Raw genomic sequence first — 26,919 nt, 5'->3', positions numbered from 1 at the left:
CATAGTGGGTATTATTGCTGCTACTTACACAGTGATTTTATCTGTTATAATTGATATCTGAGGATTATAGTGTATCAGGATGACGTAGCAATTTAAAAATAGCAACACAAACTGTTTTTTTTTTTGCTCTTTTCAAGAATTATTTATTTAATTACTTATTTGTTTATTTTTCTGGCCCTCACCCTACGATATGTTCACTGATTTTAGACAGAGGTGTTGGGGGAAGGGGGACGGAGAGAGAGAGAGAGAGAGAGAGAGAGAGAGAGAGAGAGAGAGAGAGAGAGAAACATTGACTGGCTGCTTTCCTTTCATCCCCCTGCCTGGGGATCGAACCCACAACCCAGGCATGTGCCCTGACTGGGAATCAAACCATGACCTTTCGGTCCACAGGAGGATGCTCCAAACTACTGAGCCAAACCAATCAGGGCTCAAGAATTTTTTAAAATTAAAATTTGGTAGATTAGTACTGAGTTCCATTTGTTATTCATCATTTTCACTTATAAAGTAGGTTTCACTGAGAATTTCACTTATACCAATATAACAATTTTACCTTTTCTTTTCAAAGCATGGCTTAGACCTTTGGGGATATGATGGTATAGAGGGGTTATTCTCTCCATGAAGAAAAGGCAATCAGAAAATCTTTGTCCATGAAATTAAACTGAAATGTATGCTCATTTATCTGAATACCTTTATGTGCCAGGCTCTATGGTGAAGATCGGTGCCAAAGTAATTTATCTTTTTCATGCACAATGAGGGGTTTTAGTGGATTGTAAGTTAATATGACCTAATTGTGTGATGAGGTTTCTGATAAACCTAATGCAGTAAGATGCTTTATTAATAAAATTAGCATTGTGTGCAGGTTTTGGGAGGTACAGTTCTGCTGTTTTATTTTGCTAGACCATAGTGTTACATTTGGTTTAGAGCTAAGGGACAAATTGGAGCAGTTCCAGAGGTGAGGAGCCCTGCTGTTGGAAGGTCTGGCTGGTTTTGCATATGAGTATTGTTGGAAAATGGGAGTAATTCACTGGGTGGGAAGACATTTAAAAAAAATATATTTTGATTGATTTCAGAGAGGAAGGGAGAGGGAGAGATAGAAACATTAATGATGAGAAATAATCATTGATCGGCTACCTCCTGCATGCCCCCACTGAGATCAAGTCCACAACCTGGCCCTGTACCCTGACTGGGATTTGAACCATGACCTCCTGGTTCATAGGTAGATGCTCAACCACTGAGCCACGCCTGCTGGGCTGAAAAGACATCTTAATTGTGATTTGAGTTCCCTGTTGTAATATAAGATCCATGAGGACTGCAACATGGGCACCTTGTTCAGCACTGTGTCATCAGTGCCTCCTACAGTGTCTGCTATGTATTCAAAACAGAGTTGATTTTTGAGGGGAAGAGATGGTCACCTTCAAATAGTGGTCTTGTAGATGCTTGTTAATTAGATTTATTACTTATATCTCAGAGAGCATATGGTGGCATCGGAATTTTTAGGTGGCCAGATTTCAGTTTTACATAAGAAGAACTTTGTAAACTTCTTAGCAGTCACACTGGTAAACTCCATGTATTTTAATTCTGTTATTTTAAGTGCTCAGGGAAGAGCTGCATGGGTATTTACTAGAAAATACAACTGCTTTTGATAAACTGTTGTCCAAATGATTTCAGCTGTTTCTCTTTATTTAAGTATTTTATTAAAAATAATGTCAACTAATAAATGTTTTCTTTCTAATTTAGACCTTTCTTGTCTTTTCAGACTAAAGCAAAGCAAAGAACTGGACCGAGAGAGGGCTCTGGCCAATGAGCAGTTAACCAGAGCTATTCTCCGAGAGAGGATATCGAGTGAGCAGGACCGCACGAAGGCAAAGCACCTGGTGAGCAGGAAACAAATAGTGGAAATGTCTTGTCTACAGGAAACCTCTGATATTTGGGGAAAGCTACATCAGCTTTTAGAGTTGATAAAATTCATGTTCTCTTTGCTTCGATTTCCTTGTTTTTGCCTTTTACAAGTAGTTGGCAGTTTGCTGAGATTAACCACGAAGGACTTAAAAAGACAGGTAACTTCAGAATTATTGAAATAAAGTCAACACAGAGACATAGGTACATGCATGTTGCTTGAAGGGATAGTTTGTGTGTGTGTGTGTGTCTGTGTGTGTCCGTCTGTCCGTCCCTCCTTCCTCCCTTTTGATTTTATTGTATTGGAAATCTCTGGGGTGAGCAGCCTCGCTTGTTTCTGTGCTTCTGATGACTGCCAGATGTTAGTCTGGGAAGTCTCCAGCAAAGGTGAGGAAGGTTGGATCAGTCACTTTCTGGGCTTTAGAAAGGGGAAAACATCATGCAAGGGCTTTGAGAAACCAAAAGAAATAATTAAAACACTTTTTTTTTTTTTAAATTTAAAGAAAAGATGATATAGACATGTCTAAAAATAATTAGTAATAGAAGAAAATTTAAAAGGCATTCATCAATTTGTCATTATCTTGCAACCATTCCTTGCATTGGGTGTGTTTCCCTCTAGACAGTTCAAAAAAATGTTCTTATTGATTTTAGAGAGGAAGGGAGAGGGAGAGAGAAAGAAACATTGATGAGAGAGAGAGAGAAACATCAATTGGCTGCCTCCTGCATGCTCCCTACTGCAGATCAAGTCTGCAACCAGGGCATGTGCCCTGAACAGGAATCGAACCTGTGACCTCTCGGTGTCCTTAGTTTAGCAGGCATTTGGGAATTGTTGAAAATTTTAAGAAAAGGGCCAGTTTCTGTTCTCTTATTCTTTCTCTCAGTCCTTTCTTTGGGAGGCTAACCTTTGACTGTATACCAATACGTAGAAACAGTTAAAGGAAGTTAGCATGTAATGAATCCATTACTTCAGTGACTCATCCAGGATCTAGGCTGAATGGGTAGACGTGAAGCTGGAATGGAGGTGATGGATTAAGAAAGAAATGTCAAGGTACTGGCTGGTAGCCATCATGAGGGGCGCACATGTTGATTGGAACTGAGGCCAAGACATGCAGAAGGAGAGCCAGGGGGATGATTTCAGAATTAAAGGCAGTAAGTGTTGAGTAATTCGATCATTGATTATATCTGCTGTACTCCTGAGAGTCATCTTCACTAATGTCACAGCCTCCCAATTTGAGGGCCAGGAATGGAGTGGAGAGGGTTAATAGTGCTGATGCAGAAGGAAGGCTGGGATCGAGCTTCTAGTTTCTAGCAGGTAGAAGAATCCTTGGTTGGCATTTTTCTTTGTGCCCCCGTTTTTTTCTCTTGTCTTTGAAGCACTCTTTTCTCTACTTTCTTTGTGCCTAAATTTGGACATATTGTCATGTTCTTTTAGTTCAGGGAGATAAGATTGGGATTTAAGAACACATTAAACATACATACATGCATATGATAAAGCATAAAAGAGTTTTCACCAAAAAATGTCAAAATATAAGAATCTCTTATTTAACAGTAACTAAAATATTATGTAATGTATTGTAAACTTGGTTGGAATAGCTATCTTCAGCCCATTTTTCTCTTTGTAACTTGCAAATCTTGTGTATTACACACATGTATATTTTAGCTTGTTAAGCATAAGAAACTGGCCTTGTATGTTCTGTTTTGTTAGGTCTCGTTTTTGTGATTCTGGGGATGTAGAATACAGATGGCAAATTGCCACGCTCTCAACTCCTGCATTTCAGCATCTATTATAATATTAGCCAAATAAAGCCTCAAAGCCCTTAGGGCAGTGGTTCTCAACCTTCCTAATGCCTCGACCCTTTAATACAGTTAATCATGTTGTGGTGACCCCCAATTTCATTGTTACAAATTGAACATAATTAAAGCATAGTGATTAATCACAAAAACAATATGTAATTATGTGTTTTCCGATGGTCTTAGGCGACCCCTGTGAAAGGATCATTCGACCTCCAAAGGGGTCGCGACCCACAGGTTGAGAACTGCTGCCTTAGGGAATAAAAGTAGAATTTATCCAATAGAATCATCACTGAGTCAGAGGATCCTGCCCTGGCTTGAGTGTTCTCAGACATCTGAGTGACAGTTCCTGGCCACAGCAAGGTGGCTGCCTAACAGTTTTACCAAATTATCCCCTTCATTGTTATTATTCATTATTATAGAAGGCATGCATATTCATGGGTAAAGATCAGAAAATAAATGCAAAAAATATTAACCCACTTAAATTACCACTATCCAGAGATAGTTACTGTTAAGTTTCTGGTTTATTGTTTTTATATTTCTTTTCACATTCCACTAAGTCTCTATAAAACTTAGAGTATATGTATACATATGGGGATATGTATACATACAAACATAGGTGATAATAAACTTAGTCTTTTATAAATCATACAATAACCTTCATTTAAAAAATTAGACTATATGATAAAGGTCTTTCTATACCACTAAGTGTATATGTGTGTAGTCACTTGTAATGGTTGAATGTATCTAACTGGATTTTTCTTTGATTATTAAAATAATACAGGGATATTTTAGAAAACTTGGGAGATAGAAAAATTACTGAGGACCCAGCTCATTTGCATGAGGACAGCCATTATCAAAAAGACAGACAACAACAAGATTTGCAAAGATGTTGTGGCAATATAAAATGGCAGAGCCACTGTGCAAAACAGTATGGCAGTTTTTCAAAAAATTAAAAATAGAATTAATATGTTTCAACAATCCCACTCATGGCTATTTATCCAAAAGAATTAAAAGAGTGTCAAGGAGATATTTGTATGCCCATGTTCATGGCAGCATTATTCACAATATCCACAAAGTGGAAGCAACCCAAGTGTATAGTAGATGAATGGATAAACAAAACCATGGTCTATACAGACAATGGAATGTTATTCAGCCTTAAAAAGGAAGGAAATTCTGACACATCATGCAACATGGGTGAACCTTGAGGTCATTGTGCTAAGCGAAATAAGCCAGTCACAAAATGACAAATACAGTGTGACTCTACTTACATGAGGTGTCTAGAGTAATGAGATTTATAGAGACAGTAAGTGGAAGGGTGGTTGTCGGTATTGGAGGGGAGGGAGGAGTGGAGAGCTTTTTAATGGGTATGGCATTTCAGTTTTGCAGGATAAAGAGAATTCTGGAGATTGGTTGCACAACAATGAGAATGCACTTTATATTCTTGAACTGTACATTTCAAAATGGTTAAGATGGTAAATCTTGTTATGTGTATTTTACCACAATTAAAAGTTAGAAAAGAATTACTAAAGATGTAAGCAATATTGCACATATTTTTCTGTTCAAAATAGTTTAGGTGGACAATTTAATTCTAACATGTATTACTCCATTTCTTATTAACTAGATTATTTTTAAATGCTGGGTACCATCCAGGTTTCCAGATTCTGTGTCCCACCACCTTGTAAAATGAGTGGTGTGGGACTTCAGGCCTGCTATTGTCCCTTACTTTCGTGATCCTGAGCTGGGGAGGTGGGCATCCTCAGAACCATGATCCATGTAAGCGTCACCCCGGGAACGTTAGCATTGCTCTGCTGTGAGTGCTGGGCTCCCTTTGCTGCATTCTCAACCCTAATACGTGGGGCCCTGAGTGAGGGCCAAACATTGATTTGTTCTTCTTTATTTAGAACCCAAATGTTGCAGCCTGTATGAAAGTAAAAGGTTAGATTTCACACATTTGAAGGAATTGGAAAGCTGTCTTTCTGGAGAACTAGGGAAAAACACACACAAAACCGATGTGGTGTTGATACTGTGAAATAAAACGAACTCCTCCCTCCTCCCTCACCTTCCTCCACCCACCTGCAGTTGACACTTGGATTGCTGTCTTTTTAGATGTGAATCCAGGCTTTTCCTCCCACAGTTGTAGATGCTGGCTTTCTTAAAGCTCTTTGAAGGGCAAAGTCATGGTGGCCCTGTCGTTGAAGTTTCAAAATAGGATCAGATCGAAATTTTCCCCTTTGGAAGAATTGCTTTAGCTGGAGAAGCCGGTAAGTCCTGCTCTAGATTCAAGAAGGGTATCCCAGCCGCCCATTCTACCTCTCGGTGACCGGTACCAGTTTTCAATCAGCTGATTTCACCCCGAAGCTTTTGGGGAGGCAGTTCACTGATAATTTTATGCACAGAAAATGTTAATTAAAATCCACATTAAAGCTGTGCTTCTTAGGAGCAGGAAAGCACCTGCTCCCAAGAGTGAAGACTAAACAAGAGGAAACCTGTAAAGTTAACGCAACGTGACATTTTGTGTGATGTTTACGATCTCGTACAGATCAATCTAATATTTGCTGTGTCGTCAGATTTTTATTTTTTAATCACAGAGCAGGAAGCTGTATTTTTTTGACTTTTCAAATGTATTTGATTTCTTTTTACAATGTCAATTAAAATTTGATTGACTTCTTTTTCTCTCATTAGGCTGTTTTAACATTAGTCGTTCCTTATCACTGCAGAATTATGTTGTATTGTCTTTTTAAATTTAAACTTGAAAAGAAGCCCCACTTTACTTACATAAGGGGATAGCTACTGAAATATTCTGGAGTTTATACAAACATACATGTGAAATAATTTTCTTCCTCTTCGGACAGATGCTTTATTGAGTGCTTACTGTATGCTAGATACTGAAGATACAGAAATGAAGACAAAATCCTGTCCTTAAGGAATTCACAGTAAAATGTGGGAGATAGACTTAAAATAATGTTAAAAAGTGTTAAGTCTGTTATAGCGCCATGCTACTTACATTTTTGTGAGAATTCTCACTTTTGTGAAAGCAGGAACTTTTTTTTTTAACTCATTGCTGTTTTTCATTTATTCACATTCAAACTTATTTCACACATTCAGGTGCCTAGTATGTGCCATTGCCTAGCAAAGAGTCAACAGTCAGTTAATACTTCCTGATGAAGTAAACAAAGACTTGAATCTACGTAAGCCTGTAAGTGGGAGGAAGATTTCCTAGGCAAGTGGTGCCTGAGCTGAGGCCTGCAGTGAGTGTAGGAATGCACTTCACGGGGAGGAGTGGGGATGATCCAGCCTGTGACATTGCAGGCAAAAGCCCCATATGGGGACAGTGGGACACTACAAGGGACGGCTGAGTGGGAAGGGCAGTGCCAGGAGTGTTGAGGGATGAGGCAGAAGAAGTTGATTAAGGTCCTGAGTTTCATAGAACATAAGGTATGAAGGGGACAAATGAAATAGGTTAGATGGGCATTTTGATAGCTCATTCTAGCGACATGTGAAGGATGGACTAGAGGAAGAAATGAATGGAAACTGAGAAATCATTAGTCAGATCATTAGGTATTTTGGCCCCTTTCATTCCCCTCCATCACAAATTTGTTAAACACCTACTGTGTGCTAGGCACTGTTAGTTGCTAGAGATGCACAGATGAATTCAATCTGGTTGCTTTTCCTCACAGTCTCCAGTCAAGTGTAGGGTTTGTGGGAAAAAGCATTCTTACCTTCAGTTTTGTTTTTCTATTTATGCTATAATTTTGAATTTGTAAAAACCTCATAGTATTTAGGGAAAAAAAAAAACCTTACAAAATTAGGGCAGGTGAGTGCATAAATCTAGTTTTTGCAAATTTAAGCAACTCTTTCACCAAAATGTCACTTTTTCTTTCCCAGTTTCCTTTTTGTCTGCAATGTACCAGTGAAGCAATCAATAATTGATTAATTTTGTGCTGTGTCCTTTTCAGTGTTTTGTTTGTGCTTCAAACTGTGGCAGTTGAAATTTCATGGTAAAAGAGAAAAATGTTCTGAATTTGGGATATGGAGGGAAATGACTAAGTCAGAGGAAGTAGATAATAATACCACTGCTGCCCAGGTTTAAGTGAGGCCCTGCCCAAGGGCGAAGGATACAATTGGGGCTGTAATGTTGCTGTGATCAAGAAGGTTCATGCTCAGAAGTTCTGGGTAAAACAACAGTGAGTGATCATTTGGGGCTTTTAGTATCGTTAATTATGCAGGTGAATGAGTGACAGTGTAGCAGCCCTTACCCTGGGTTCTTTTATTGGGCACTTAACGAGAGTTAAATTTTATTTTATGTTTTGCTATTTTGGGGGGCGCAAGTTAGTACTTTGATTTTTAACTCCTACTAATGCTATCCCTCTGGTTATATTTGCTTTGTGCTGGTTTTCTTGCTATAGACCCTAAGCCCCAATTGTTTTGACATGCTTTGAGTATTAATTTGCTTTCAGTTCCAAAAATGAAGTTGGTGATTCTGAGTTGTGCTTTTGAAGACTATTTAAATATAGAGTTTCTACTTTATGTTTGGGGATCTGAGCCATTTAGATATATCTTCCTCAAAGTTATTGGTGAGAATGGGCCTGGGTCCATCTGCAAGTCCCTTTCCTTCTAACTCTTTCTCAGTTACTCTCTTATTGGGAAATTTAAAGGGACGGGGGAGCAGAGCGGGTAGCATCCTGTGCCTTCTGTGTGTTTGGATCCATTACGGTTTCCAGCGCAGAGCATCTGTGTGCCATCTTCTCTCTTTATGTCCTTTGTTACTATGTGTGGTCCTTACCTCCTGTGTATGTTAAAGCAGTGTTACTACTGCCAGCTGGAAGACATACTGCCCTGTGAAGAGACTGTTAATCAAAGATTGCTGGTCATGGAGTGCCAGGGCAGGTTCAGGTTTGTTTGCTTGCTGCTGCCGTAGAAAAGGAGAAACATGTTTTCTCTCAGTTTGCCAGCCCAGCCTTTGTTAAGAGCCCAGAGAAAGAATAGGACTGTTATTACAGATTTCAGGATTGCTTGTATACTGACAACTGAACCAGATGAATATATCTTTCTCAAATATACACAAACCACCCTCCCTCTCCAGCTCTGCCGAACTACCTGGGCCCTTAGTCCTACCAAGCAGCCTCAGAGAAGCGTGGTGGCATGCTGGAGGGTACCGAGGGGCCGGAGGGAAGATTAACTCCCACTGTCCAGTGAACACAATGTAGAGGTGACTGCAAGTTGCTCGTATTGCTTTTTTCCAAGGGACTGTCTCAGCTTGTATGACCTTGTTAACAAAGTGAGTAGAGAAGAAAATAGCACAGCTGAGTATAATGCTGTTGATGGTCTTGCCACAACAAGTTGTATTTAAAGACAGCTATGAGGAGCAGCTCTGCTTAGAATGTGCTGTCATATTCTCATTCTAAATGTACTTTAAAAAATGCACCACATTTCTTGCAAACTGATTGGCTCAAGGCAACTTTTGTTGAGCAGTGTCCTATGTGGTGGCCCTGCCATAAATAGCATATTGACATCCCATCACTTGGGTCATTACGGGTGTCAAGGTGAGGTATGGAGAGCACTGAGTAAAAATCCATGGGTAACGAAGGTGCAGAAAGCTAGTTATAATTCCATCTCTTTATAATGGCCTGGCATTTTGTTAACTTATTTGCTTCACTGCCTGGTCCTAAATGAACTGTCATTAGGGCTTTGGAATTTTATTGAACTGACACCATAATCTCTTTTCCTACTGAAGAGGCTGAGAAATATGGCCCTGAGTGTTTGCTTTAACCTGTAACAAATTAAAAGTTTTACATAACCATAGTGCAGTTCATCAATCCTTACAAATCTCAAATATGAGTTTTGCACAGTATGTTTTGAATGAGACTGTAAGGCACGTGTTCCTTTGTGTTCAACATCGATCTGTCCACTTTGTCTTCAGTGGCGAGGCTCACACTGTCACTTCTGACACAGCCCTGAGAATTGCTTTCAGCCTATTGTGCATGGGCCTGTGGTTTAGTGACTTCAGTAATAGCAGTAACATTGAATATGTGACTTAACTACCACGTGCAGTGAGATTTGCTTCATTTTTGTTTATTGGTCATTAAATTCTTCATAATGCTAAACATTCTCGAACAACTCTGTATTTATTTCCTTTAATATCCCTGTTTTTATTGCTAAGATATGATTCCTAAATGGCACTGAGTTACGCTCTTTTTGTGTTTCTTGATATTTGGAGCTGAGCCCTGCTTTGGGGGTGTGAGGGTTTATTTTCATGTACCCTGGGTTATTCCTTTAACGAAAAGACGTTCACCATTTTGTCCCGTTGTGCCTCTCTCCACTCTTTTCTTTACTAACTACATTTTAAGGATGACTTCTCCTGCAAATTACGAGGGGCAGAATTACTAAATGAAGTAAGGCCTCCATTCTCTCGAGAGCAGGAATCTGTTTACAAACCTGCAGTATTTATTACATACCTCATTTAGCTCATTCATCATTTTAATAGAAAAATGAGTCATTTTAGATGATTCTGAAATAATTCCGAGGTGAGCTACATAGCCCCAGGCAGAATATGATTTACTCAGACAGCACCAAGTTGTTTTCAAAACAATATAATGGAATGATCAGCACTAATAATTTATGATCACTTGTGGCAAACTTTATTGGATGTCTTTATTGTCACAGAAATTTGTTGATGAGATTAAATGTTTAGAGGAATTTTTGAGCCAACTTCTCTCTGTTCTTCCATCTTTTGTGACAAATGTTACAAAGTTCCACACTTAGCTATATGTCTAAATATTCTGCCTGCTTAAAACACTGACTGTAAATTTAATTCCACATTCCTGTTTAATATTCCCTTGATAAGAAAGAACACCAGTCAGTGTCACAGGCCAGTTTTACTGGAGATTATAAACCTACTCATATACATTTTCTGCTTTGACATTAAACATTAATCCTTTCGCTGTTTCCTTAGCCTCTGATTCTCAGGAACAGACAGAGCTCACCACCTGAATCCATAGTTTTGAACCCAAAAGGAATTAATGAAGTGTTCCCAGGTGCCGTAAGCTCATGAGCTTTATTAATAACCAGCATCACAACAAAAAATCGATATTTGTTTTTAGTACTGTTTATGTAAGTGAGAGCTTTCAGTCCATTGTCTTATGTGGTGTTAATGAATGCTTGCTATGGGTAGAACATCTAACATTCCTGTTAATGGATGATAAAACATGCTCAAAGAGACTGGGAGCTTGAAGGTTGCCCAGGGAGAGAGCTACCAATCAGAGTCCCCTGCCTTGGTGATCTAATGGGGGCACAATTTAGCAAATTTAGTTATTGTTGTGTTTTTAACCTGTAGTGCATTGGAGCCATGTGTTAGCAAGGATGTGAGGGGCCTTTTAGGGACAAAGCTGATATTACTACAGACATTAAAAAGGTAATAAAAATGTATTCATATGATAAGCACACACGTGTGAAGTAAAAGCATCAAAGCACAATGGGCCTGCTCAGCACAGAGGCAGACAGCCCTGGCCACTCTAGTAGGCCTTGTGTGTCGTGCTTAGTAAAATAAAATATTCATAATCCTATCACTGCCAGGGATTAAGAATAATCTATATAAGAACAAGGAATTGAGTAATACACGTTAGAATTAAATTTCCCACCTAAATCATTTTGAGTAGAAAAAGTTTTGGCACTTCAAGTTATAAATTCAGTATTCCCCAAAACATTTTCACCTGTGAATCTCTGCATTGCAGAGGATACTGGCTAGATGAGGTGTTATTACCTATGCTTATAAAGCCATTTCCAGTGTACTTATTAAAAAAAGTTTACTATGATCTGTTTTTAGGGGGAGGTTGTTGATATAGATACAAAAGGACTTGATTTGTAGTAATTACCTTGTCCTTATGAGAACACCAATTTATAAAGGCAGAAACTTCCCTTTTTTATGTGCATTGTAAACTTTTTTCAGGGGAAGTAAAAGATACTTTGACTATTTTTCTGCTTTGGATAATAAAGATGCATTAATATGTAGGCTGCTTGTTGAGAATAAAGATAGGCTTGTTACAATAGGTTAGTTTAAAGATTATTTTATGTAATATATTTTAGCATTGACCACTTTACTCATGCAGTGAATTAAACCAATTTTGTGTTTTATGTTTTTATTGAATTTTAAGAGAAATTGAAAGTGAAGATATTCCACAGGTTTTTTTTTTGTAAAGTCAACTTCTGAATAGAATTTTAAAAACTATGTCATTGACCATTTTGGAGATTGGTTAAATTAAAAAAAATGAAACAAATTTGGAACATAATTATATAACTATACATGTTTCTTAATAACTTTGGAAGTAATTGTTATTGACATCAGGTTAATTAATGTAATGGAAAGTTAGTTTATTTAAAAAATTGTAGCTTTTCCCTCACAGATCTGTAGAATGATAGGAAAGAACTGGTAACTAATTTTTCTTTGATTCTACTATTGTAAAATTAAGAGCTGAGTATAAACATTGCTAGATTATGCATGTATACTTTATTGCATGTGGTAAAGACATTTTTTTAGATTAATATTTTATATTGTGGGTGGGGAAACAATTTTTTTTTGGATATTTTCTTTCATGAACCCAAACTAAAAGCACTTAAATGCTTTCATCAGCGTCTATATAGATCTTGTGTATTTTATTTATTTATTTAAATATGTTTTATTGATTTTTTACAGAGAGGAAGGGAGAGGGATAGAGAGTTAGAAACATCGATGAGAGAGAAACATCGATCACTTGCCTCCTGCACACCCCCTACTGGGGATGTGCCTGCAACCAAGGTCCATGCCCTTGACTGGAATTGAACCTGGGACTCGTCAGTCCACAGGCCAACGCTCTGTCACTGAGCCAAACTGGTCAGGGCATATCTTGTGTATTTTAAACATAGCAGACACTCAAGTTGTATCATTAAAAACTGTCAAAGAGTGAACTCTTTTCTTATTTTTATACAGAGTTTTTGGAACAATAATTTAATCTGAAAAAGCCTTTTCTCTGGCACCTTCTCTAATCTCCTCCTCCCCCCCCCCCCCCCCCCCCCCCCCCGCCCATTCTGCTCCCTGTAATTTTAGGCAAATTGTTTTTTATTTTCTTATATTCCTTGTTTCTATTTGTTTACAATAAGTACAAGGTCGTGAATGTACTTTCCTTTCAAGTCTGTTACCTTGATGAAGAAATATATAAATACAGGAGTTCTTAGAATGCAAAGTTCTATGTAGTTATAAATTGATTTTTCATGAAGTAATTTTACTTTATGAATAGGTTACCAATTGCAAGAGTCACATCTATTTTAATTTTCTTTAGTTATTTAAAAAAAAAAAAGTCCACTTAAGAATAGAAAAATATTTAAGGTTGAAAGCCTCTATTTTCTTGGATAAATTGAATTTTGTTATTGAAAACCTTTTCTGATTAGTAGAAGTAGTTTAATTGTAGGCACAGTATTTAGTCTTAGATACTGCTGGCAATCACTATATTGAAAGGGTCAAAATAAGAGGGTGGGATCTTTCTGCTAATACGTGTTTGTTGGCTTAGAATGAAAATTCGACCTTTGATAGCAAATAAACTTAAATTGATATCATTAAAAATATATATATAGTCAAGTTAAAAGAAACAATAATTGGTCTATTGTACTTTATGCCTTTAAGAAATGACTATTAAACTAAATTTCTGTATTACAATGGATTAAACCCATGTGCTACCACCAAGTCAAAATATTAATATCTTAAAATGTTTGCCTTATTTCCTATTTCTTTCTTTTTTTAAAAAATATATTTTATTGATTTTTTACAGAGAGAAGGGGAGAGAGATAGAGAGTTAGAAATATCGATGAGAGAGAAACATCGATCAGCTGCCTCCTGCACATCTCCTACTGGGGATGTGCCCGCAACCCAGGTACATGCCCTTGACCAGAATCGAACCTGGGACCTTTCAGTCCGCAAGCCGACGCTCTATCCACTGAGCCAAACCGGTTTTGGCCTATTTATTTCTTATTTACTTCTTCAACTCATTAAAATCTTTAAATTTTCAAATTTTATGATTATTCTGTGCCCTGCCCATTTGTGCCATAATTTTTCTTTTTTAAAATTTAAATTTAATTAAGCTTATTGGGGTGACATTGGTTAATAAGATTATATAAGTTTCAAGTGTACATTTCTATGATACATGGTCTGGATATTGCACTGTGTGCCCATCACCCAAAGTCATATTATCTTTCGTCACCACATATTTGGCCCCCTTTACCCTTTCTGCCTCCCCACCCCCTTCCCTCTGGTAACCACCATAGTGTTGTCTGTGTCTATGAATTTCAGTTTTATATCCCACATATGAGTGACTTCATATGGTTAATAGCTTTTTCCAAATGACATATTTCACTTAGCATAATATTTTCAAAGTCTACACATGCTGTCACAAGTGGTAATATTTCATCTTTTCTTATGGCTGAGTAGAATTCCATTGTATATGTATGTACCACATCTTCTTTATCCAGTCATTGGTTGAAGGGCACTTTGGTTGTTTTCATGTATTGGCCACCATGAATACTGCTACATTGAACCTAGGAGTGCATATATCTTTGCAAATAAATGTTTTCAAATTTTTTGGGAAGATACCCAGAAGAGGGATTGCTGGGACAGATGGTTACTCTATTCTTAATTTCTTGAGGAACCTCCATCCTGTTTTCCATAGTGGCTGTACCAGTTTACATTCCCACCAGCAGTGAATGAGGCTCCTTTTTCTCTACACCCTCTCCAACACTTATTATTACTAGTCTTGTTTATAATAGCCATTCTAACAGGTGTCTGGTGCTATCTCATTGTAGTTTTGATTTGCATTTTCCTAATGGATGATGGAGTTAACCATCTTTTCATATTTGTTGGCTACTTGTATGTCTTCTTTGGAGAAGTGTCTGTTCAGGTCCTCTGCCGATTTTTTAATTGTTTTTTGTTTATTTGGTGTTGCATTGTGTGTGTGTGTGTCTGTATTTATTGATTTCAGAGAGGAAAGGAGAGGTAAAGATAGAAACATCGGTGATGAGAGAGAATCATTGATTGGCTGCCTCTTGCATGCCCCACACTGGGGATCGAGCCTTGCAACCCAGGCATGTGCCCTGACCGGGAATCGAACTGTGACCTACTGGTTCATAGGTTGATACTCAGCCACTAAGCCATGCCAGCCGGACTTCTTTATATATTTTGGATATTAACCCCTTATTGGAACTGTTGTTTGCAAATATCTTCTCCCATTTGGTTGGTTGTCCTTTCCAATCAATTTTTTGGTGGAATTTTTAGGGTTTTTTATATAAAGAATCATGTCATTTACAAAAATGGACATTTTACTTCTTCATTTCTAATTTGGATGCCTTTTGTGTCTTTCTCTTGATGGATTGTTCTGGCTAGGACTCCCAGTAGTATGGTGAATAAGAGTGGTAAGCATGGATGTCCTTGTCTTGTTCCTGATTTTAGAGGAAAAGCTTTCAGTTCTTCTGCTTGGAGAATCATTTTTCACCCTTTCACATAGAGTTTGTCTTTGTCTTTGCAGCTTAGATGTGTCTCCTAAAGGCAGCATATGGTTGGGTTTTTATTTTTTTTGATCCAACCCGCTACCCTTTGCCTTTTTATTGGTGAATTCACTCCATTTATATTTAGAGTAATTATTGATATGTGAGGATTTCCTATAGCCATTTTATTCTTTGTTTTCTGGTAGCTCTGTGCCTCTGTTTGTTCTTTTCCTTTGTGTTTTTTTCTTTGGTGACATGCCATACCTCTTTCCTCTTTTTTTTTTTCCTTTTTTTTTAAGTTGGGTGTCTTAGTTTTGGGTTTTGTTTGTGTGTGGTTACTATTAGAGTATGTAAAAGGAAATTTCATATAGTAGTTTCTTTTTCTTCTTTTGAATGCATCTGATCACCACCTTCCTTTGCAAATTCAGACCTTTATTCCTTTCCCTCCCCTTTTATGTTTTTGTTGTCACAAATTATCCCTGTTTATGGCTGTAAGATTGTTGGTGATCTTACTCATAGATTTGTGAACTTCTGTTCTTTGTTTTAGGTAGAATACCCCCCTTCAGTATTTCCTGCAATAGAGGTCTTCTGATGATAAAACCTCTCAGCTTTTGTATGTCTGGAAAAGTCTTTATTCTTCCTTCATATCTAAAGGATAACTTTGCTGGATATATTATTCTTTGCTGGCTAGTAATTTCTTTTTTTCAGTAGTTTGAATACTTGGTTCTTCTCTCTTCTGGCTTGTAGAGTTTCTGCTGAGAAGTCTGATGTTAACCTAATGGGCTTTCCTTTATAAGTTACTTCCCTCTTTTTCCTGGCTGCCTTGAGAATTCTTTCTTTAATTTTCGACAGTTTTAATATAATTTGCCTTGGAGAAGGCCTTTTTGGATTGAGGTAATTTGGTGTTCTGTTTGCTTCTTGGATTCGGGGATCTTGCTCTTTCATGGGTTTGGGAAATTTTTGTCAACTGTTTGAATAGGCTTTTTGTTGCCTGCTCCCTCTCTGGTATGCCTTTTATTCTTATACTAGTGGCCCAGTGCATGAAATTCATGCACATTAAAAGGGAATTAATTAGAGGAAATACTTTAATAATGCTATTTGCCCTTTCTCTATTATAGAAATGTCAGCGATGAAAGAAAATTAGTAAAATGAATTTGAAAATCTTCCTCCTGTCAGAGTCTGGGGAATGCTGCAGGACCCAGAGTCAAGTCCCTGCCCACCCGCGTGCACCTCGAAATTTCGCGAGACCCAAACCTGGCCAACTCCACCCCTGTCAAGCCCCGCTGGGTAGGGGGTGCAGCCTCAGGGCCCTGTCAAGCCCTACAGGATGGGAGGCACAGCCTCAGATCCCCCGCCCTGGCCTGGTGCCACATAGCCTCAGGTCCCTGCTGATCATTCATTATGAGAACCCTGCCTCCACTGTGGGCGAAGCCATCTTGTGACAGTGTGACGGAGTGAGGGTCAATTTGCATATTACAGCCTTTTATATAAGACTAGAGGCCCGGTGCACAAAAATTTGTGCACTCGGGGGGGAAGGGGGGGGTCCCTCAGCCCGGCCTGTGCCCTCTCGCAGTCTGGGACCCCTCGGGAGATAACGACCTGCTGGCTTAGGCCTGCTCCCGGGTGGCAGAGGGCAGGCCCAATCCCTAGGTGCAGCCCCTGGTCGGGCTCAGAGCAGGGCTGATTGGGGAGTTGGGGCACCGCCCCCTGTCATGCACAGAGCAGGGCGGATTGTGAGGTTGTGATGCCACCCTCAGTCACGCTCAGGGTAGGGCTGATTGGGGGGTTGGGGCACCGCCCCCTATAACACTCAAGGCAGGGTCAATGGGGAGGTTGCGGCACCACCCCCCGTCACGCACAGAGCAGGGCCAATCAGGGGGTTGGGGCGTTGCCCCCTGTCACACTCAAGGCAGGGTCAATGGGGAGGTTGCGGCACCACCCCCTGTGATGCACAGAGCAGGGCCAATCAGGGGGTTGGGGCACTGTCTCCCCCCCCCCCCCCCCGTCATGCACAGAGCAGGGCCGATCAGGGGGTTGGGGAGCTCCCCCCTCTCATGCACAGAGCAGGGCCCATCAGGGGGTTGGGGAGCTCCCCCGTCACGCACAGAGTAGGGCCGATAGGGGAGTTAGGGCACCGCCCCCTGTCACACAGAGCAGGGCGGATCAGGGGGTTGGGGCGCCACCACTGTCACACTCAGGGCAGGGCTGATGGGGAGGTTATGTCTCTACCCCATCACAGACAGAGCAGGGCCCGTGGAGGGGGGGGGCGGGGTTGGGGCGCCACCCCCTGTCACACACATCGAGCCGCAGGGCGATCAGGGGGTTTGGACGCTGCCCCCTGTCATGCTGATCTGGTGCCAGGAGACCTCTCGGCTCCGCTGATCCTGGTGCTGGGAGGCATATTACCCTTTTACTATATAGGATAGAGGCCTGGGGGCCGGCTGGTTTGCCCTGAAGGGTGTCCTGGATCAGGGTGGGGGTCCCCACTGGGGTGCCTGGCCAGCCTGGATGAGGGGATGATGGCTGTTTGCAGCTGGTCACACACCCTTCAGGGTGGGGGTCCCCACTGGGGTGCCTGGCCAGTCTGGGTGAGGGGCTGAGGGCTGCTTTCAGGCTGGCGGTTTTGACTGAAGCTCCCAACCACTCCTGTTTTTCTTTTTTTTTTTCTTCTAGGCCAGCTTTAGCTCTGGCTCTAGCTCTGAGGCTTCCGCTGCTGGTTTGTTTGCCGTTCTATAATCGAAACAATGTATAACTTCAGCTCTGAGATCCCAGCCGGCTATATTTGTTACAAAGTTTCAAACTGCCAGCTCAGAGGCCTGCAAGTCAGGCGGGGAACGTTGAAGTCTGCAGTCCCTGCAGCAAGCAAGCCTCATGTTCGCTTCCAGCTGCCTGGCTGCCGGCCGCCATCTTGGCTGACAGTTAATTTGCATAAGGATATGCTGATTAGCCAATGGGAAGGGTAGCGGTCGTACGTTAATTACCTTTTTTCTCTTTCATTAGTGTAGATTGCTCTTTCTGATGGAGTCAGATAGTTCTTGTAGAGCTGTTTTTTTTCCCTCTCAAGTCTCTTCTTTCCTCAGCATCATTTCTAGATTTCTGTCTTCAATATCACTATTTTTTTCCTTTAACTGGTCAGCCATATTTCCTGTGCTTGCTAGTTCATTCTTGATCTCTTTTATTGAGTTCTTTATCTACAGATTTTCTCTTTGGTTCTTTTTTAAAGCTTCAGTCTTTTTGGTAAAGTACTCATTTTGTTCGTTGATTTGGTTTCAGAGTTTATTAAACTATTTGTGTTTTTTTGTATCTTGTTGAGTTTTTTCAGAACTGCAATCTTGATTTCTCTGTCATTTAAAATACATATTTCCATATCTTTAAGTTTATTTTCTGTACATTTTTCATTTTCTTTCTGAGCTGCCTCATCATCTTGGTTATTCATGGTATTTCATGGATTTCTTCTCTGTCTAGGCATCTATATATGAGTGGCACTTTTCTAGCAGATTAATAAGAAGTCTTTCTGTTGTTTTCCAGTAGGTGGTCTTGAATCACAAAGTGTTTTGTTTTGTGTTTGTTTTTTTTTTTGCTCTCTTGCACTTCTCTGGCTTTTCAGGTCTCTGCAGGGTAGTGGAAAATGGCCTATGCTCCCTGGGTAGGTGAGCGCTGCTCCTAGGATCCAGTTGTTCTGATACCAGGGACCAACACCCCAACTCCATAAGGAAATGCAGTGACTAAAAGGGCTCCAATTTTGTGAAATCCCAGTGTTGTCTTCTGCAGCCAGACGTCTCCAGAAATGTAATCCCAATGCGTGCTGGTGGGGTGAGCTGGGGGAACCTGGCTGCCTCCTTTGTTGCTGTGCCCTTCCAGCAGTGGTGACCAGCAGACCTCCGAGGTGTCCGTTCTGTGCCTCCACCCGACCTGGGATTAGTCACAGAGTATACCTTTTGCTCAGGGAAAAAGTAGTACCAGTTATCGGGTTTGCAGATAATGTGCTCTGCAACACTACCTGAAGCGGGTGAGTAAGGGAGGCAAGGTGTGGGAAGTTAAGGGAAAGCAACCAGGCTTGATGGCTTAGTTTCTCTGTCTGGAATGCTGATTATCAGATAACCGTGGCTGCACTTCTGTCCTTGCCTGGGTCTTTGGCTCAGCCGCAGCTCCTACTGCCTTCTCCTGCAGGAGTTCTCACTCAATCTCATCTCTGTGCTACTTCTGGCTGAAGGGCCACAACCTGATTCTTCCCCTCTCTGAGCTGAATCCTGCAGTGAGCTCCCAGCTGCAGGGCTGTATCCGTAGTTCCTTTGAGTTCTTCTCCCTCTCACCTTCTCGGTTCACTCTCACTTGCCCATCTTTAAGATGTTTCAATGCACAGATCTCTCAAATGTGTTTGTGCATTGATCAGGGGTTCCTTTGTTGAATTATAGCTGTTCAAATTGTTGAATCTTCAAGGAAAGAGACCCAGGGGATTGTTCATGCCGCTGTTCTTCTGATATCACTCCTGATGTTCATAGTTTTTCTTTCTTAACCCTTCCCCCTCTCTCTGGCCTCATGGTAAGCTTGCAGCACATGGGCAATGGAATCTTTACATTGTTCCCATCATTCCTTGTCATGGTGATGACAAAATGTATTGAGTACTTCAAACTTTTTGAAAGCTTCTTGAGGAACTCAGTATATTATAAAGAAATGGGCCAAGTTCCAATCCTGAAGTCATCCAAAAGAACAAGTTCTAAATAATATCCTCCTTTAGAATACAGCATATTTTAACTGGGTACTCCCCGCCCCTCCCTTAGATCACCATTTTCAAAGTATATCTATGGCTATGCATGTGCTCTGCATGTACATTACAATATTGCTCCCCCCCGCCCACTCTTTTCTCTTCGATTTTTTTTTTTTTTGGTGAGCCTTGGGAACATGTGCACCAGGCCTGTAGAGTGACACAACAAAAGCAGACTTTGAAATAGTCAGGTTTTGTCCTTGTAAATGACATGGTACCAATGCATGCAGTGGATTGAAATATGTTCATCCTGACAGAAATCTTTTGCTTGAAGTGGAAAAGCCTCCCATTGATTCCAATCGCAGCATAGGTGGCTGCTGCGGGTGGGAGTGCCATGCCAGGACTGCAGGTTTCTCAAGCTCACGTCTGCAGATACGTTTGTTACTTGATTCTCAGCTTTGAGTTGATCATACTCTTGTCTTGGCATGCTCTTTTTCCAGTTTTCATGTTTTTCTGGCTTTTTCTCAAAATTTATGGGTAGGAAGATTTAGTTTTTTACCTGGTAAGTAGCAAAGCCTGTTTGAGTTCCCTAATCAATAATTGTAAAGTAACTAGAAATTGATCCATGCCAGTTGTAAATCCATCCATGCATTTCTGTTAATGTCTCATCCTAGAGAAGCTGTACAGAAGACATTTCTGTCCCCTCATCAATAAAGGCAAGGCACAAGCAGGCAGCTGGGTATTAAGGGATATCCTTACGGTGTCCACAGTTTGCTTCAAGGCAATGGGAGGTATTTGTCCAGATCTGTAGTGTATGCATTGCAGGAGCCTGGAAAAGGTTCTGGGATATGAGCATAAACTGGTTTGGGGACTCAGGTATCATCCTGCATGTAGGTGGAGTCATGATGTTTCTGCCAGGTTATGCCTCCCCTGAAATATAATTTTCACTGATTTAACATGGCCTCACCCTTGTCTAAGTTTGACTGGAAATTCTTATTTCCCCCTCTCTTTCCAGATAGAATTAAGTGGGGAGGGGAAAGTGCTGAGGGTTTGATTGGCAAGATCACATATCTGTTGTCTGGGCAAAAAGGATGTTGCTTAATATTTGGGGAAGAAGAGCCCACCTTCTCTCCTACTTACACAATGAGGACTCCGTCTGGCAGATTGCCCTCTAGTCGCGTGGAGATTTTATAAGGCCTAAGGTTCTCACTGGACAGGGCACTTTCACTTTGGGAGGTCTTTTCTGTGCTTGTAGATTGCAGTATGTCGTCTCCTTTTCAGTAGCTTGGGAATAAGGGAGAAATAAACAGTTGTCATATGATACAGTTCAAAACATGCTCCGAGTGACTGCAGATGATGGACTGTATTGCCTGTCGCTGATGGAATATATTGACGTGTCTGCACAAAGAATGTGCCCATCTTTTTCAGTCTTTAAAGGAAAGTTTTAATGATTGTTAATGTCCTGGGACATATTTACAGTGTGATGTTTAATAGAATAAAAGTCAGCATGCTCTCTAATATCTGAACAAACAGAAAGCTTGGTATAGGATTTTAAAAAATATATTCTTTTTTTTAAATACTTCACTGTGTTTACCTGATTCTCTTAATTGAATAGGCATTAATTTATCATATATAGTAAAAAATAAGTAGGCACCATCACTCGTTAATTAATTACTGTTTTTGAAAGAGTTATATATATACAAGGAAAGAAAAGATTCAAAAGATAAGAACGCTGGTGCCTTCCCCAGCCCGGCCCTGGTCTAGTAATTGTCTGGTTCTGGTGGGTGCCTGCCTCTCGCGGAGATGCTTGTAGCAGGTTTCTGCAGCTCCAGCACCCTTCCCAGTCATAAAGCTGATCAACCAACCCTCTGGTTTCCACACAGACGGTCTGCAGAAAGGGCCTGTCTTGGCTGGAGGTCCCATATGCCTGGTCTTCTTGGCAGATGTAATTCTTATTTTAAAGTGATAATTTGCCTTTTAGTTGGCTTGTCTCTCCAAACCTCTGAGGCTGTTGACAAATGAGGCTTCTAAATGTGCAGTACTAATTTCACCAAAGTAATTAATTCCTTACCTGGAGCCTTTTGACAGGTGGCCTGATGCGGTTCCCAGTAACAACCCCTGTGCCATGTGCCAAGCAGCTTCTCTTCTTTAAAACTGCAGTGAAGGAAGGGAGTTGAGAAGTATGTGCTCCGGAGGGCATGCCCCCGGATGGGAGCTACACCAAGCCATTGTGCCACGGTCCACTTCACCACTTTGCCCAGAACCTGCTGCTAGGGCTGCAGAATCTGAAGGGACTGTAGAGATCACCCTACCTCACCTCTTCCTTCTATTTGTGAAGGAAGTGTCCCAGGACTCAGGGATAAAGTGACAACAGATGGAGGATTAGCACCTAAATCTCTAGCTTCTCTGTCTGGGATGTTTTTCATCTTTCAGTGGTGATTATCAGATAGGCTCCAGGGAGTGCAGGCCAGAGAACACGAAGGCCAGGGCTCTTTCTACAAGTTTGAGCTGGCTTGGGGTTAGAAGCCCCACTGAGGCTGGGACAGCTCCCTTCTGTGTAAGCCAGACACACAGAGGGCATTTGGGATAGAATACTCTTCAATGGAGCTATGTGGAGGTATACTTATCCTCTGTGTTCCTTTGTATGTCACAGTTTTCTCAGGGGCCTTTTCTACCATTTACCTACCTCCTCCCATAAGAGACTGAAGCAGCTGAGCAAAGATTAGTGTCGTAACAGACAGCGAAACTGGGGCCTTATGCCATAATCTCTCTCAGATGCTAGGGGAAAGGCCCATGTCATTTGTCGGTTATCTGCCAGGCCACTGCTATGACAGCTGAGGTAGTAGCTAAATGTCCCTGGCTTTCTCTGTTCTTACCTTGAAATAAACAGGCAGAAATATGGCCACCGAACAATGATCATTCATAGACCCCATTGCATTATTTTAATGATATTTGATTGTACTAACGTGGGATTCTAATAAAGCTCTTATAATTTAAAACATAACTTGTCTATTATAACCAATCCCTACTGATTTAGCCAGAGTGAACTTTTTATTCTTGCTTTTTCCTCATTGTGTGTGTGTGTGTGTGTGTGTGTTTTGTGTATGTGTGCATGTCATTTGCATGCACACATACAGAAGGGTAGCCATAATATAGAGTGCCGTTTACAAAATATGGTAGTTAGGCTGGTCAGTGCCTCAGGAGGTGCCCCTGATTTCTTTTACCTCCTCATGCTGATCCCTCTGCCTGGATGTTCTCCTCTGCTTTTTCTCCTACCTCCTTCAGCCTCCTCATTTAAATTTTGCTTTTTATTTCAAAGCACAGCATAAATACCTCTTTCATAAAGCCATCCTGATTTTCTAATTCAGAAGCTATCACAACCTTTCCATATTTCTCAAACCCCTGGTTCCTAAGTCTATTACAGCTATGGCGATGCTATAATTTATCATCCAAACAGGGAAAGTGGAAGGAGGCACTATTAATTAATTATATCAGGGCAGCACATAAACTGGGACGTTCCAGGGAAGCCAGGATATATGGTCACCCTAGTTGTGACCTTTATTCCCTGTTTGAGTGAAGTAGGTCTGGTCAAGTTTGTTCATCTCCCGTTTTAGAATGTAAATTCCTAGGTAGGGGTAGGAGAGGCAGAAAAGAACCATGCCATTTCTGTTTTCGTTTCCACACAGGGATTCACACTCAGTAGGAGCCAAACAATATTCACTGAAATGAAATTTAGGCTGTTCACAATGCTTCTCAGAAGTTGAGCAGGCCTGCGGGAACCTCCAGGATAGCTATGAGAAAATCAGTCTGAATAGGCAAAGTTGGGGCCAGGGAGAGTCAGCTGAGGGAACTCCTGGGTTGTCCAGTAGTCTAGTTCTTGGGGCAATGGCCATTTGGGCCCATTCTGGGCTGCTGTGGCCAATGACAGGTCTCTTCTGTAAGGTGGAGCATGACCATGGATGATGTTCCTGAGTGCAACCATCTAAGGGGACCTAGGACCCTTGCTGAGGGTGAGGCAGGCAGGTGGCAGGGCCCTGTTCCTACATGTGGCAGTTGGTCGGTATCTTCATTAAACTTGAACACCTGGCAATATATTAAACTCAAAGCACTTGAGAAGGTTATAATCACTTAGCAAGGCTGTTAAAAAGTGGGTAGAGGACTCTATAAAGTTCTTTTATAGACTAGGTGTTTCTGACAGATTTTCTTGATGAAGCACCTACTTGACATTAGTTCATGGGTTTTGACCTTTGAATGAAGCACTGCCATTTAAATAGTCCTTTTCACTGTCCAGTTGGTATAATGAAGGGAGGTACTGAATATAATGTTGAGTTTATTACCACATGGCTCTAAATTAAGTAAATAATAGATACATTGACTTCTACTTTATAGAAGGCTATAAGAGACCTCTTTTGAATACTTCAAAGGTCTTTTTAAAGGTGCAGTATTTTACTGTCACCTCCCCTGTTATCATTATTCTTCAGTGCCTGGAGGTCAACTCCTGTTGCAAAGGTGGCCACTTGGAATCTTTTTGTGAGTAATGAGCATTTGGTTTTAGACTTCAATGGCAAATTGTTATTACAAACTTTTGAGCCTAGAGTATTATAACACTTTTTGTCAGACACTTATGCTCAGCAAAGTCTATAAGGCACTAGTTTATTGTATTTCCTATGAAAGTGAGTTTCCCATCTATCCATTTAGGGCTGCCTTGAGTGCTTTCTTTTCTGTAGTTAAAAATCCCTTAGGCTTGATATTACCTTCCTGGACAGGATTGTTTATTGTTTAATCCTTGGCTACATTTTCCTGTCCTTCACTTGCTCTTGTAAAATCTGTAGCTGATGTTAAAGCTCTGAATTTCGCCTCAGCCTCTTTTTCTCTGTCAACTGTGGGTACAGGTTGAAACAGAAAAGCTGTGATTCTAGGGTGGAGGTTCCCAAGTCTGGCTGGTCACCAGAGTCCCCATGCCCCAGTGGACTCAGGCTTACAGGGTGGGACCTGGGCAAGTTTTTTTGTTTTTTAAAAACGTGATCCTCTGAACTCTCATTGTGCATGGCTGATGCATGAGAGAAGTGAGGCATCCTTCTCTTACTGGTGCTGGGAGCCCTGTCTGTGGTGTGCCGGCTTTGATGTGAGCCTAGCAAGCTGTTTCTAAGTGTGCAAAGGCCTCAGTGCCTGTATTGATTTTCAAACTTCCACCACATTATCCAATATAAGAAAAGCCTAATATGCAAATTGACCAAAAGGCAGAATGACCAGTGGAATAACCGGTTGCCATGATGCGCACTGACCACCAGGGGGCAGGCGCTCAATGCAGGAGATGCCCCCAGCCCACAGGCCCCAGACCAGCCAAGGCAGGTGCCAGTGGGCTGCCCCCCTCCCCGATTGCCCTGCTGGTTGCCCCACAGAGGGAGGGCAGCGGCGGCGGGGGGCAAGGCCAGTGAGCTAGCCATGCCAGGCTGGCCAAGGCAGGTGCAAGCGCACTCCCCCCACCCCCACCCCCCCCATCGCCCCGCCTGTCTCCCTGCAGATCAGCCCTGATAATCAGCTAGGCCTAGGGACCCTACCTGTGCATCAATTTCATGCACTGGGCCTCTAGTGTGATTATAAAATCTGTACTAAACATGTCATATACCAGTCATATTCTTCATATTTTTGTTAGGATTTAAAGAAGCTATCCCCACCTTCCTTCCTCCTGTTCTTCGCCCTCTTACTGCCACTTCATTCTTATTTGGTCTGAGAAAAGCTCCAGCCTCAGAAACCTGACTTCTGGGCTCATCAACTCACCAGCTTGTGAGATGCAGCTAGTCACTTCCCATTATCTGAGTTTCAGTTTCCTCTTTTCCAAAATCACTGTGGCATCTTGTGGATCGCCCGCTCAGTGGGACCCAGTGGGCTAATGTGTGCACTCACTTTGTGAAAATGCAGCGCTGTATTGCTCAGTTCCCGCAGTGTCTGGATCAGTGTTTCTCCTCAAAATGGATGATCAACAAGCACCCTAGATAGGCTGAGACAGAAGAATCTTAGAGTAATGGTGTGTTTCCATTGCCTCTTTCCAAACTATTCTCTTCTTCCCCCTGTACCTCTCTGAGGCTAGGATTTCCACCCCTTGATTTATCCCTAGGAAATTTAGGACTTGGTCTGCTTTCAGTTGTGTCAAGTGTTGGAGACCCACCAGCCTGTGAGCACATGGAACTTTCTCCTTGGCCTTTTAAGTGGTTTAATTCCAATCACATTGGTAAAACAATATCTTACTACTTCCGATTTTCCTAATTATCATGCAGATAAACAGTGGGGATCATGACATTAGAATAAGTGAGTGGCTTATGATTTTTTGCCCGAAATAGAGGAACTCTTGCTGTTTCTCTCCCCCTGGAGCAAAGCAGCAGTAATAAATGAGCAAGTTCAGAGCACTTTATGATGGATAGTTAATGGGGCTGTGCCTCAGCCAACAGGCCTGTTTCCACAGCATCTGTCACAATTCAGAGTCATTAGCATACCTTTAATGGTTTCTTTTCAAAATAATTTCTACTAGGGCATTTAAAATGCATCAGGAAAAATATTGAGTTGTAGAAATGAGGAATTTTAAATGTAGACAAATGGTTTTCATTCTCTCAGATATAATTTTGATAAAATTGAGATACCACATAGCAACACACTATAGAGCACAACACAATTGACAGCATTTAATGTACTATCTGGGAATTATTTTTTCGGGCATTCTAAAGTAGTTCATTAAAAAACATATTATTCAGTAACAATTTTAATTTAAAAAATTGTAGGGTTTCTTAGCACCCCTGACCTCACTGCAGGCCTTCTACTGCTCTGTGCTTGCACTGTCCATTGGCTGACTGTCTTTCACACTGTTTTATGATCAATCATGGAATCGATGTTATTCTCAGGCTATAAGATGAAAAATGTTTTATTGGGTACATGTCATTTTTGTATAACATGGGTAAATATTAGGCTTGTTTATTTAGTTGTGAGGGAGAAATGTCAACGGCAGGTGAGAAGAAATCTTTATTAGA

General features: G+C 41.0%; 1 protein-coding gene across 2 annotated transcripts in view; it reads left to right on the top strand.

Annotated features, from left to right (window-relative positions):
* Positions 1-26,919, top strand: part of CHCHD3 (coiled-coil-helix-coiled-coil-helix domain containing 3) — a 269,949-nt gene that overhangs the window by 103,464 nt on the left and 139,566 nt on the right. For both annotated transcript variants that reach the window (XM_070423916.1, XM_070423918.1), the window contains exon 4: positions 1,757-1,874. In XM_070423916.1, coding sequence (XP_070280017.1) covers positions 1,757-1,874 — 118 coding nt within the window. The remainder of the gene's footprint in view (positions 1-1,756; positions 1,875-26,919) is intronic.

The sequence above is a fragment of the Myotis yumanensis genome, unplaced genomic scaffold, assembly GCF_028538775.1.
Source record: "Myotis yumanensis isolate MYYU_CA2020_CCGP unplaced genomic scaffold, mMyoYum1.0.hap1 SCAF_9, whole genome shotgun sequence".
Classification (NCBI taxonomy): domain Eukaryota; kingdom Metazoa; phylum Chordata; class Mammalia; order Chiroptera; family Vespertilionidae; genus Myotis; species Myotis yumanensis.
This window is presented reverse-complemented; position numbering and strand designations above follow the sequence as displayed.